The sequence below is a fragment of the Crinia signifera genome, chromosome 5 (genome assembly GCF_055691185.1).
Source record: "Crinia signifera chromosome 5, ASM5569118v1, whole genome shotgun sequence".
Lineage (NCBI taxonomy): Eukaryota > Metazoa > Chordata > Amphibia > Anura > Myobatrachidae > Crinia > Crinia signifera.
Window position 1 is genome coordinate 5,983,671 of NC_139221.1, and position 14,550 is coordinate 5,998,220.

At 57.5% G+C, this 14,550-nt stretch overlaps 1 protein-coding gene across 2 annotated transcripts in view; it reads right to left on the reverse strand.

Annotated features, from left to right (window-relative positions):
- The window catches only part of LOC146079887 (tumor necrosis factor receptor superfamily member 16-like), a 41,143-nt gene extending 26,851 nt beyond the window's left edge, over positions 1-14,292 (reverse strand). Inside the window, exon 1 of one of the 2 annotated variants that reach the window (XM_083186571.1) lies at positions 13,571-14,292. In XM_083186571.1, coding sequence (XP_083042697.1) covers positions 13,571-13,624 — 54 coding nt within the window. In that variant the 5' untranslated portion in view covers positions 13,625-14,292. The remainder of the gene's footprint in view (positions 1-13,570) is intronic. The other variant, XM_083186572.1, reaches the window with a different exon arrangement.
- Between the last annotated feature and the right edge of the window lie 258 nt (positions 14,293-14,550).

Sequence of the window (14,550 nt, forward strand, 5' to 3'; positions counted from 1 at the left end):
GCCCACACACACAGAACCCACACCATGGCAGGTTCGCTGGAAGGAGTTCAGTACTGAGCGAGTGCCCACACACAGAACCCACACCATGGCAGGCTCGCTGGAAGGAGTTCTGCAGCAGTACTGAGCGAGTGCCCACACACAGAACCCACACCATGGCAGGTTCGCTGGAAGGAGTTCAGTACTGAGCGAGTGCCCACACACAGAACCCACACCATGGCAGGCTCGCTGGAAGGAGTTCAGTACTGAGCGAGTGCCCACACACAGAACCCACACCATGGCAGGCTCGCTGGAAGGAGTTCTGCAGCAGTACTGAGCGAGTGCCCACACACACAGAACCCACACCATGGCAGGCTCGCTGGAAGGAGTTCAGTACTGAGCGAGTGCCCACACACAGAACCCACACCATGGCAGGCTCGCTGGAAGGAGTTCTGCAGCAGTACTGAGTGAGTGCCCACACACAGAACCCACACCATGGCAGGCTCGCTGGAAGGAGTTCTGCAGCAGTACTGAGCGAGTGCCCACACACACAGAACCCACACCATGGCAGGCTCGCTGGAAGGAGTTCTGCAGCAGTACTGAGCGAGTGCCCACACACAGAACACACACCATGGCAGGCTCGCTGGAAGGAGATCTGCAGCAGTACTGAGCGAGTGCCCACACACAGAACCCACACCATGGCAGGCTCGCTGGAAGGAGTTCTGCAGCAGTACTGAGCGAGTGCCCACACACAGAACCCACACCATGGCAGGCTCGCTGGAAGGAGTTCTGCAGCAGTACTGAGCGAGTGCCCACACACACAGAACCCACACCATGGCAGGCTCGCTGGATGGAGTTCTGCAGCAGTACTGAGCGAGTGCCCACACACAGAACCCACACCATGGCAGGCTCGCTGGAAGGAGTTCTGCAGCAGTACTGAGCGAGTGCCCACACACACAGAACCCACACCATGGCAGGCTCGCTGGAAGGAGTTCTGCAGCAGTACTGAGCGAGTGCCCACACACAGAACCCACACCATGGCAGGCTCGCTGGAAGGAGTTCTGCAGCAGTACTGAGCGAGTGCCCACACACACAGAACCCACACCATGGCAGGCTCGCTGGAAGGAGTTCTGCAGCAGTACTGAGCGAGTGCCCACACACAGAACCCACACCATGGCAGTCTCACTGGAAGGAGTTCTGCAGCAGTACTGAGCGAGTGCCCACACATAGAACCCACACCATGGCAGGCTCGCTGGAAGGAGTTCTGCAGCAGTACTGAGCGAGTGCCCACACATAGAACCCACACCATGGCAGGCTCGCTGGAAGGAGTTCTGCAGCAGTACTGAGCGAGTGCCCACACACAGAACCCACACCATGGTAGTCTCGCTGGAAGGAGTTCTGCAGCAGTACTGAGCGAGTGCCCACACACAGAACCCACACCATGGCAGGCTCGCTGGAAGGAGTTCTGCAGCAGTACTGAGCGAGTGCCCACACACACAGAACCCACACCATGGCAGGCTCGCTGGAAGGAGTTCTGCAGCAGTACTGAGCGAGTGCCCACACACAGAACCCACACCATGGCAGTCTCACTGAAGGAGTTCTGCAGCAGTACTGAGCGAGTGCCCACACACAGAACCCACACCATGGCAGTCTCGCTGGAAGGAGTTCTGCAGCAGTACTGAGCGAGTGCCCACACACACAGAACCCACACCATGGCAGGCTCGCTGGAAGGAGTTCTGCAGCAGTACTGAGCGAGTGCCCACACACACAGAACCCACACCATGGCAGGCTCGCTGGAAGGAGTTCTGCAGCAGTACTGAGCGAGTGCCCACACACAGAACCCACACCATGGCAGTCTCACTGGAAGGAGTTCTGCAGCAGTACTGAGCGAGTGCCCACACACACAGAACCCACACCATGGCAGGCTCGCTGGAAGGAGTTCTGCAGCAGTACTGAGCGAGTGCCCACACACACAGAACCCACACCATGGCAGGCTCGCTGGAAGGAGTTCTGCAGCAGTACTGAGCGAGTGCCCACACACAGAACCCACACCATGGCAGGCTCGCTGGAAGGAGTTCTGCAGCAGTACTGAGCGAGTGCCCACACACAGAACCCACACCATGGCAGTCTCGCTGGAAGGAGTTCTGCAGCAGTACTGAGCGAGTGCCCACACATAGAACCCACACCATGGCAGGCTCGCTGGAAGGAGTTCTGCAGCAGTACTGAGCGAGTGCCCACACACAGAACCCACACCATGGCAGGCTCGCTGGAAGGAGTTCTGCAGCAGTACTGAGCGAGTGCCCACACACAGAACCCACACCATGGTAGTCTCACTGGAAGGAGTTCTGCAGCAGTACTGAGCGAGTGCCCACACACAGAACCCACACCATGGCAGGCTCGCTGGAAGGAGTTCTGCAACAGTACTGAGCGAGTGCCCACACACACAGAACCCACACCATGGCAGGCTCGCTGGAAGGAGTTCTGCAGCAGTACTGAGCGAGTGCCCACACACAGAACCCACACCATGGCAGTCTCACTGGAAGGAGTTCTGCAGCAGTACTGAGCGAGTGCCCACACACAGAACCCACACCATGGCAGTCTCACTGGAAGGAGTTCTGCAGCAGTACTGAGCGAGTGCCCACACACACAGAACCCACACCATGGCAGGCTCGCTGGAAGGAGTTCTGCAGCAGTACTGAGCGAGTGCCCACACACACAGAACCCACACCATGGCAGGCTCGCTGGAAGGAGTTCTGCAGCAGTACTGAGCGAGTGCCCACACACAGAACCCACACCATGGCAGTCTCACTGGAAGGAGTTCTGCAGCAGTACTGAGCGAGTGCCCACACACAGAACCCACACCATGGCAGTCTCACTGGAAGGAGTTCTGCAGCAGTACTGAGCGAGTGCCCACACACACAGAACCCACACCATGGCAGGCTCGCTGGAAGGAGTTCTGCAGCAGTACTGAGCGAGTGCCCACACACAGAACCCACACCATGGCAGGCTCGCTGGAAGGAGTTCTGCAGCAGTACTGAGCGAGTGCCCACACACAGAACCCACACCATGGCAGTCTCACTGGAAGGAGTTCTGCAGCAGTACTGAGCGAGTGCCCACACACAGAACCCACACCATGGCAGGCTCGCTGGAAGGAGTTCTGCAGCAGTACTGAGCGAGTGCCCACACACAGAACCCACACCATGGCAGGCTCGCTGGAAGGAGTTCTGCAGCAGTACTGAGCGAGTGCCCACACACAGAACCCACACCATGGCAGTCTCACTGGAAGGAGTTCTGCAGCAGTACTGAGCGAGTGCCCACACACAGAACCCACACCATGGCAGGCTCGCTGGAAGGAGTTCTGCAGCAGTACTGAGCGAGTGCCCACACACAGAACCCACACCATGGCAGTCTCACTGGAAGGAGTTCTGCAGCAGTACTGAGCGAGTGCCCACACACAGAACCCACACCATGGCAGTCTCGCTGGAAGGAGTTCTGCAGCAGTACTGAGCGAGTGCCCACACACACAGAACCCACACCATGGCAGGCTCGCTGGAAGGAGTTCTGCAGCAGTACTGAGCGAGTGCCCACACACAGAACCCACACCATGGCAGGCTCGCTGGAAGGAGTTCTGCAGCAGTACTGAGCGAGTGCCCACACACACAGAACCCACACCATGGTAGTCTCACTGGAAGGAGTTCTGCAGCAGTACTGAGCGAGTGCCCACACACACAGAACCCACACCATGGCAGGCTCGCTGGAAGGAGTTCTGCAGCAGTACTGAGCGAGTGCCCACACACACAGAACCCACACCATGGCAGGCTCGCTGGAAGGAGTTCTGCAGCAGTACTGAGCGAGTGCCCACACACACAGAACCCACACCATGGCAGGCTCGCTGGAAGGAGTTCTGCAGCAGTACTGAGCGAGTGCCCACACACAGAACCCACACCATGGCAGGCTCGCTGGAAGGAGTTCTGCAGCAGTACTGAGCGAGTGCCCACACACAGAACCCACACCATGGCAGTCTCACTGGAAGGAGTTCTGCAGCAGTACTGAGCGAGTGCCCACACATAGAACCCACACCATGGCAGGCTCGCTGGAAGGAGTTCTGCAGCAGTACTGAGCGAGTGCCCACACACAGAACCCACACCATGGCAGGCTCGCTGGAAGGAGTTCTGCAGCAGTACTGAGCGAGTGCCCACACACAGAACCCACACCATGGTAGTCTCACTGGAAGGAGTTCTGCAGCAGTACTGAGCGAGTGCCCACACACAGAACCCACACCATGGCAGGCTCGCTGGAAGGAGTTCTGCAACAGTACTGAGCGAGTGCCCACACACACAGAACCCACACCATGGCAGGCTCGCTGGAAGGAGTTCTGCAGCAGTACTGAGCGAGTGCCCACACACAGAACCCACACCATGGCAGTCTCACTGGAAGGAGTTCTGCAGCAGTACTGAGCGAGTGCCCACACACAGAACCCACACCATGGCAGTCTCACTGGAAGGAGTTCTGCAGCAGTACTGAGCGAGTGCCCACACACACAGAACCCACACCATGGCAGGCTCGCTGGAAGGAGTTCTGCAGCAGTACTGAGCGAGTGCCCACACACACAGAACCCACACCATGGCAGGCTCGCTGGAAGGAGTTCTGCAGCAGTACTGAGCGAGTGCCCACACACAGAACCCACACCATGGCAGTCTCACTGGAAGGAGTTCTGCAGCAGTACTGAGCGAGTGCCCACACACAGAACCCACACCATGGCAGTCTCACTGGAAGGAGTTCTGCAGCAGTACTGAGCGAGTGCCCACACACACAGAACCCACACCATGGCAGGCTCGCTGGAAGGAGTTCTGCAGCAGTACTGAGCGAGTGCCCACACACAGAACCCACACCATGGCAGGCTCGCTGGAAGGAGTTCTGCAGCAGTACTGAGCGAGTGCCCACACACAGAACCCACACCATGGCAGTCTCACTGGAAGGAGTTCTGCAGCAGTACTGAGCGAGTGCCCACACACAGAACCCACACCATGGCAGGCTCGCTGGAAGGAGTTCTGCAGCAGTACTGAGCGAGTGCCCACACACAGAACCCACACCATGGCAGGCTCGCTGGAAGGAGTTCTGCAGCAGTACTGAGCGAGTGCCCACACACAGAACCCACACCATGGCAGTCTCACTGGAAGGAGTTCTGCAGCAGTACTGAGCGAGTGCCCACACACAGAACCCACACCATGGCAGGCTCGCTGGAAGGAGTTCTGCAGCAGTACTGAGCGAGTGCCCACACACAGAACCCACACCATGGCAGTCTCACTGGAAGGAGTTCTGCAGCAGTACTGAGCGAGTGCCCACACACAGAACCCACACCATGGCAGTCTCGCTGGAAGGAGTTCTGCAGCAGTACTGAGCGAGTGCCCACACACACAGAACCCACACCATGGCAGGCTCGCTGGAAGGAGTTCTGCAGCAGTACTGAGCGAGTGCCCACACACAGAACCCACACCATGGCAGGCTCGCTGGAAGGAGTTCTGCAGCAGTACTGAGCGAGTGCCCACACACACAGAACCCACACCATGGTAGTCTCACTGGAAGGAGTTCTGCAGCAGTACTGAGCGAGTGCCCACACACAGAACCCACACCATGGCAGTCTCGCTGGAAGGAGTTCTGCAGCAGTACTGAGCGAGTGCCCACACACACAGAACCCACACCATGGCAGGCTCGCTGGAAGGAGTTCTGCAGCAGTACTGAGCGAGTGCCCACACACAGAACCCACACCATGGCAGGCTCGCTGGAAGGAGTTCTGCAGCAGTACTGAGCGAGTGCCCACACACACAGAACCCACACCATGGCAGGCTCGCTGGAAGGAGTTCTGCAGCAGTACTGAGCGAGTGCCCACACACAGAACCCACACCATGGCAGGCTCGCTGGAAGGAGTTCTGCAGCAGTACTGAGCGAGTGCCCACACACACAGAACCCACACCATGGCAGGCTCGCTGGAAGGAGTTCTGCAGCAGTACTGAGCGAGTGCCCACACACACAGAACCCACACCATGGCAGGCTCGCTGGAAGGAGTTCTGCAGCAGTACTGAGCGAGTGCCCACACACAGAACCCACACCATGGCAGGCTCGCTGGAAGGAGTTCTGCAGCAGTACTGAGCGAGTGCCCACACACAGAACCCACACCATGGCAGGCTCGCTGGAAGGAGTTCTGCAGCAGTACTGAGCGAGTGCCCACACACAGAACCCACACCATGGCAGGCTCGCTGGAAGGAGTTCTGCAGCAGTACTGAGCGAGTGCCCACACACAGAACCCACACCATGGCAGGCTCGCTGGAAGGAGTTCTGCAGCAGTACTGAGCGAGTGCCCACACACAGAACCCACACCATGGCAGTCTCACTGGAAGGAGTTCTGCAGCAGTACTGAGCGAGTGCCCACACACAGAACCCACACCATGGCAGGCTCGCTGGAAGGAGTTCTGCAGCAGTACTGAGCGAGTGCCCACACACAGAACCCACACCATGGCAGGCTCGCTGGAAGGAGTTCTGCAGCAGTACTGAGCGAGTGCCCACACACAGAACCCACACCATGGCAGGCTCGCTGGAAGGAGTTCTGCAGTAGTACTGAGCGAGTGCCCACACACACAGAACCCACACCATGGCAGGCTCGCTGGAAGGAGTTCTGCAGCAGTACTGAGCGAGTGCCCACACACAGAACCCACACCATGGCAGGCTCGCTGGAAGGAGTTCTGCAGCAGTACTGAGCGAGTGCCCACACACAGAACCCACACCATGGCAGGCTCGCTGGAAGGAGTTCTGCAGCAGTACTGAGCGAGTGCCCACACACACAGAACCCACACCATGGCTGGCTCGCTGGAAGGAGTTCTGCAGCAGTACTGAGCGAGTGCCCACACACAGAACCCACACCATGGCAGGCTCACTGGAAGGAGTTCTGCAGCAGTACTGAGCGAGTGCCCACACACAGAACCCACACCATGGCAGGCTCGCTGGAAGGAGTTCTGCAGCAGTACTGAGCGAGTGCCCACACACAGAACCCACACCATGGCAGGCTCGCTGGAAGGAGTTCTGCAGCAGTACTGAGCGAGTGCCCACACACAGAACCCACACCATGGCAGGCTCACTGGAAGGAGTTCTGCAGCAGTACTGAGCGAGTGCCCACACACACAGAACCCACACCATGGCAGGCTCGCTGGAAGGAGTTCTGCAGCAGTACTGAGCGAGTGCCCACACACAGAACCCACACCATGGCAGGCTCGCTGGAAGGAGTTCTGCAGCAGTACTGAGCGAGTGCCCACACACACAGAACCCACACCATGGCAGGCTCGCTGGAAGGAGTTCTGCAGCAGTACTGAGCGAGTGCCCACACACACAGAACCCACACCATGGCAGGCTCGCTGGAAGGAGTTCTGCAGCAGTACTGAGCGAGTGCCCACACACACAGAACCCACACCATGGCAGGCTCGCTGGAAGGAGTTCTGCAGCAGTACTGAGCGAGTGCCCACACACACAGAACCCACACCATGGCAGGCTCGCTGGAAGGAGTTCTGCAGCAGTACTGAGCGAGTGCCCACACACAGAACCCACACCATGGCAGGCTCGCTGGAAGGAGTTCTGCAGCAGTACTGAGCGAGTGCCCACACACAGAACCCACACCATGGCAGGCTCGCTGGAAGGAGTTCTGCAGCAGTACTGAGCGAGTGCCCACACACAGAACCCACACCATGGCAGGCTCGCTGGAAGGAGTTCTGCAGCAGTACTGAGCGAGTGCCCACACACAGAACCCACACCATGGCAGGCTCGCTGGAAGGAGTTCTGCAGCAGTACTGAGCGAGTGCCCACACACACAGAACCCACACCATGGCAGGCTCGCTGGAAGGAGTTCTGCAGCAGTACTGAGCGAGTGCCCACACACACAGAACCCACACCATGGCAGGCTCGCTGGAAGGAGTTCTGCAGCAGTACTGAGCGAGTGCCCACACACAGAACCCACACCATGGCAGGCTCGCTGGAAGGAGTTCTGCAGCAGTACTGAGCGAGTGCCCACACACAGAACCCACACCATGGCAGGCTCGCTGGAAGGAGTTCTGCAGCAGTACTGAGCGAGTGCCCACACACAGAACCCACACCATGGCAGTCTCACTGGAAGGAGTTCTGCAGCAGTACTGAGCGAGTGCCCACACACACAGAACCCACACCATGGCAGGCTCGCTGGAAGGAGTTCTGCAGCAGTACTGAGCGAGTGCCCACACACAGAACCCACACCATGGCAGGCTCGCTGGAAGGAGTTCTGCAGCAGTACTGAGCGAGTGCCCACACACACACAGAACCCACACCATGGCAGGCTGGGTGTGGTGTAGGGTTCAGACAGTCGGGATCCCTTGCGGGCTCGCTGCGCTCGCCACCTATTCTATTCTCCCTCTATTAGGGTCAGGGACCCCCACAAGGGAAAATAGCGGGTGGCCGTCGGGCACCCATCTGTCTGCGTTTTTACAGTTGGAATCCCGACTGTCGGGACCGCGTCCAGCACCCATAATGCCTGGGTAAGGGATGGCGGCTTGGTCCCAGGAACAATCACCCCCCCCCCCCCGATTCTATAACGGGTTAAGGGACACTTTAGTGAATCATCCCCATCCTGGTGCTGATCTTGTTCTAATTAAGCAGCGTTCTCCCCTCTCCTCCATTCTTCTGTCCCAGCAATGATCGAATTACACAGAGCACGCTCCATATTTGGTGAGGAGGCAGCTGTCTCTCCCAGGGAGCCCCCAGCTTGGCAATCCGCATCTGGAGACAGTCAGACATCAGAGAGGGACCAGAAAAGAGGGGGGGGGGGGTGCCAGCTGCTGGTGCCAGCCACAGTGCCAGCGTGGAGGTCACGGTATCCATGTGTGTGGTGTGTATCCCATGTTCTATGTAGCCATGTGAATGTGCTGTGGGAGAATACTTCCAGGGATATATTACCAGGGATAGACAACTGTGCCCAGTGTGATAGTCAGTCCATACTGACCCTCTTACCATGGGTTTTGGATAGAGAGATAGATAGGTATAGGGGGTAAATTTAGTCAGACGGGTGTTACAGGGGGTAAAATGTAGTCAGACGGGTGTTACAGGGGGTAAATGTAGTCAGATGGGTGTTACAGGGGGTAAATGTAGTCAGACGGGTGTTAGAGGGGGTAAATGTAGTCAGACGGGTGTTACAGGGGGTAAATGTAGTCAGACGGGTGTTACAGGGGGTAAATGTAGTCAGACGGGTGTTACAGGGGGTAAATGTAGTCAGACGGGTGTTAGAGGGGGTAAATGTAGTCAGACGGGTGTTACAGGGGGTAAATGTAGTCAGACGGGTGTTACAGGGGGTAAATGTAGTCAGACGGGTGTTACAGGGGGTAAATGTAGTCAGATGGGTGTTACAGGGGGTAAATGCAGTCAGACGGGTGTTACAGGGGGTAAATGCAGTCAGACGGGTGTTACAGGGGGTAAATGCAGTCAGACGGGTGTAACAGGGGGTAAATGTAGTCAGACGGGTGTTACAGGGGGTAAATGTAGTCAGATGGGTGTTACAGGGGGTAAATGCAGTCAGACGGGTGTTACAGGGGGTAAATGCAGTCAGACGGGTGTTACAGGGGGTAAATGCAGTCAGACGGGTGTAACAGGGGGTAAATGTAGTCAGACGGGTGTTACAGGGGGTAAATGCAGTCAGACGGGTGTTACAGGGGGTAAATGCAGTCAGACGGGTGTTACAGGGGGTAAATGCAGTCAGACGGGTGTTACAGGGGGTAAATGCAGTCAGACGGGTGTAACAGGGGGTAAATGTAGTCAGACGGGTGTTACAGGGGGTAAATGTAGTCAGACGGGTGTTACAGGGGGTAAATGCAGTCAGACGGGTGTAACAGGGGGTAAATGTAGTCAGACGGGTGTTACAGGGGGTAAATGTAGTCAGACGGGTGTTACAGGGGGTAAATGTAGTCAGATGGGTGTTACAGGGGGTAAATGCAGTCAGACGGGTGTAACAGGGGGTAAATGTAGTCAGACGGGTGTTACAGGGGGTAAATGTAGTCAGACGGGTGTTACAGGGGGTAAATGTAGTCAGATGGGTGTTACAGGGGGTAAATGCAGTCAGACGGGTGTTACAGGGGGTAAATGCAGTCAGACGGGTGTTACAGGGGGTAAATGCAGTCAGACGGGTGTAACAGGGGGTAAATGTAGTCAGACGGGTGTTACAGGGGGTAAATGTAGTCAGACGGGTGTTACAGGGGGTAAATGTACTCAGACGGGTGTTAGAGGGGGTAAATGTAGTCAGACGATTGTTACAGGGGGTACAGTCACATGATCCCATAGGGCTACCAGCTGCAGGGGTGCGGTACGATACAGCCACATGATCCCACAGGGCTACCAGCTGCGGGGGTGCGGTACGATACAGTCACATGATCCCATAGGGCTACCAGCTGCAGGGGTGCGGTACGATACAGCCACATGATCCCACAGGGCTACCAGCTGCGGGGGTGCGGTACGATACAGCCACATGATCCCATAGGGCTACCAGCTGCAGGGGTGCGGTACGATACAGTCACATGATCCCACAGGGCTACCAGCTGCAGGGGTGCGGTACGATACAGTCACATGAATACAGTCACATGATCCCACAGGACTACCAGCTGCGGGGGTGCGGTACTATACAGTCACATGATCTCACAGGGCTACCAGCTGCAGGGGTGCGGTACGATACAGTCACATGATCCCACAGGGCTACCAGCTGCGGGGGTGTGGTACGATACAGTGACATGATCCCACAGGGCTACCAGCTGCAGGGGTGCGGTACGATACAGTGACATGATCCCACAGGGCTAGCAGCTGCAGGGGTGCGGTACGATACAGTCACATGATCCCACAGGGCTACCAGCTGCGGGGGTGTGGTACGATACAGTGACATGATCCCACAGGGCTACCAGCTGCGGGGGTGCGGTACGATACAGTCACATGATCCCACAGGGCTACCAGCTGCAGGGGTGCGGTACGATACAGTCACATGATCCCACAGGGCTACCAGCTGCGGGGTGCGGTACGATACAGTGACATGATCCCACAGGGCTACCAGCTGCGGGGGTGCGGTACGATACAGTCACATGATCCCACAGGGCTACCAGCTGCAGGGGTGCGGTACGATACAGTCATATGATCCCACAGGGCTACCAGCTGCGGGGGTGCGGTACGATACAGTGACATGATCCCACAGGGCTACCAGCTGCAGGGTTGCGGTACGATACAGTCACATGATCCCACAGGGCTACCAGCTGCGGGGGTGCGGTACGATACAGTCACATGATCCCACAGGGCTACCAGCTGCAGTGCACATGGTTTTGTCCATCTAAGAAGGAATTTGCCTCTAGGAGTGAACTAGAATAAGGACCTATGTTCTGTGACCACCGAGCGTGTACCCTCTACTCGCTTCAGGGAAGGTGGCTCACACACACACAAAAAGCATGTGTGGACAACTTTTAGCATTGTGGACCTATTGACGGTCTGCCATCTGACTAACTAAAGACTGAGTACTAACAGACAGACGGGGTAACACACAGACACACCCCTAAGTACTAACAGACAGACGGGGTAACACACAGACACACCCCTGAGTACTAACAGACAGACGGGGTAACACACAGACACACCCCTGAGTACTAACAGACAGACGGGGTAACACACAGACACACCCCTGACGCAGCACTGAAGGGGTTAGGGATGATGTCATAGTTGTGGCTGTGCTGGGTAATCAGGTTCCCCCAGGTGACATCACACAATGGGATCTGGAATCTCTTCAGATCATCAGATGCTGGAAGTTAGGATAAACGTTGGACAAGTTTACACAAGTGCCAAGTATGACATCACCTCACTCTCCGCCATCTTACCACCTGTGTACAAGCAGAACATCCTCGGCTGCAAAGCTAGCAATCTACTGGCCCAATGCATAGTGTAAAGGCCCCCATACATTAGTCCGACTTGTCCTAAGGTAAAGTCAGACCCGATTGTCCCGGCAGCCCTTTGCTGGACTGCACCGGGGCAGGACGACTGGCCCCCGGCCGGGGTATTAGTGGCCAGTAATGTACAACATGCGTCCGTCCAGCTGCTGGGGAACAACACATCCCAGCATGACCTAACAGCAAACATGCAAAAGGACATGCTGGAATCTGTAGTCCCACAACAGCTGGAGGGCCATATGTTGTTTAAACTTCAGTGGATTCAAGCTGTGCTGGAACTTGTAGTTCTATAAGATCTGTGGAGAACCATTCTTCCTGTATATAAGCCGCACAGACCCAGTGCCCACATCACAGCCCCAGTGCCCACATGCCAGACCCAGTGCCCACATCACAGCACTGACAAAGTCTGTCCTCGTACCTGTCTGTCAGACCTATCCCCTCCATCAGTCAGTAGTGAGAGCATGCTGGGACCTGTAGTCCCCCCAGACTATCCCCTCCATCAGTCAGTAGTGAGGGCATGCTGGGACCTGTAGTCCCCATGTCTGTCAGACCTATCCCCTCCATCAGTCAGTAGTGAGAGCATGCTGGGACCTGTAGTACCCCCGGACTATCCCCTCCATCAGTCAGTAGTGAGAGCATGCTGGGACCTGTAGTCCCCCTGTCTGTCAGACCTATCCCCTCCATCAGTCAGAAGTGAGAGCATGCTGGGACCTGTAGTCCCCCTGTCTGTCAGACCTATCCCCTCCATCAGTCTGTAGTGAGGGCATGCTGGGAGCTGTAGTCCCCCTGGACTATCCCCTCCCTCAGTCTGTAGTGAGGGCATGCTGGGAGCTGTAGTCCCCCCGGACTATCCCCTCCATCAGTCAGTAGTGAGGGCATGCTGGGCCCTGTAGTCCCCCTGCCTGTCAGACCTATCCCCTCCATCAGTCAGTAGTGAGGGCATGCTGGGAGCTGTAGTCCCCCCGGACTATCCCCTACATCAATCATTAGTGAGGGCATGCTGGGCCCTGTAGTCCCCCTGCCTGTCAGACCTATCCCCTCCATCAGTCAGTAGTGAGGGCATGCTGGGCCCTGTAGTCCCCCTGCCTGTCAGACCTATCCCCTCCATCAGTCAGTAGTGAGGGCATGCTGGGCCCTGTAGTCCCCCTGTATGTCAGACCTATCCCCTCCATCAGTCAGTAGTGAGGGCATGCTGGGCCCTGTAGTCCCCCTGCCTGTCAGACCTATCCCCTCCATCAGTCAGTAGTGAGAGCATGCTGGGACCTGTAGTCCCCCTGTCTGTCAGACCTATCCCCTCCATCAGTCAGAAGTGAGAGCATGCTGGGACCTGTAGTCCCCCTGTCTGTCAGACCTATCCCCTCCATCAGTCAGTAGTGAGGGCATGCTGGGAGCTGTAGTCCCCCCGGACTATCCCCTCCATCAATCATTAGTGAGGGCATGCTGGGCCCTGTAGTCCCCCCGGACTATCCCCTCCATCAGTCAGTAGTGAGGGCATGCTGGGACCTGTAGTCCCCCTGTCTGTCAGACCTATCCCCTCCATCAGTCAGTAGTGAGGGCATGCTGGGCCCTGTAGTCCCCCCGGCACATGCAGCGGATACAATGTATCAGTCACTCACCAGCAGCCACAGGCTCAGCAGCAGCAGCAGTGGGGGGGTCCTGGGGGGGCTCATTCTGCGGCAGCTCCGGCTCAGTCCCTTCGCATAGCTCCAGCGGCAATCCCAGCACACAGGCTCCACAGATGGGGTCTGGTCCCCGGGGAGGGGGCAGCGCAGGACCCCGGTCCGAAGACTGAGCAGCCAAGAACCCCGGGATCAGGCTCCGGGAGGGGGCAGCACAGGACCCCGATGTAAAGCTCCGGTAAAAGGCTCCGGGCAGAAGGGCTCCGGTATGGGGCTCAGGCTCCGGTATGGGGCTCAGGCTCCGGCCAGGGGAGCTCCGGTATGGGGCTCAGGCTCCGGGCAGGGGGGGCTCCAGTATGGGGCTCAGGCTCCGGGCAGGGGGGGCTCCGGTATGTGGCTCAGGCTCCGGTATGGGGCTCCGGCTCCGGGCAGGGGGGCTCCGGTATGGGGCTCAGGCTCCGGGCAGGGGGCAGCAGGGGGACTCCGGGGCTCGGCTCCTGTATGACGGACGATCCTTCTCACGGCTGAGCCTTTAAAATGTAACATGAAAGAGGGAATGTGGGGGGAGAGGGGGGAGAGGGCGGGGCTATGGGAGGGGAGACACCAGGACAGGAGACAATGGCTGCAACACTCCCCAAACTGCTGGGACCCCCCCATCCCCCTCCCCGATGCCTGCTGTCACCCGCCTCATCCCATACCTCTCCAGGTGGGACACATGCCTGCTCCTGGACTTCCCTCTGTATTGAGGATTACCAGCACCTGTGCTGACACCTTCTATAACCAGGTATCAGAGGATTGTGTCCCCCCTGGAATGGCTCATCCCATTGTCTCAGCACCAGACAGATACATTGGGGACAAGGTCAGGGCTTCTGTACTGTAGTCTGTACTGGTAGACTGATTGCAAGCTCTTGTGCAAAGACTTGGCACTTACAGTATATATCTGTAGGATGAACTCAGGAGCACCTACCTGTATGGTG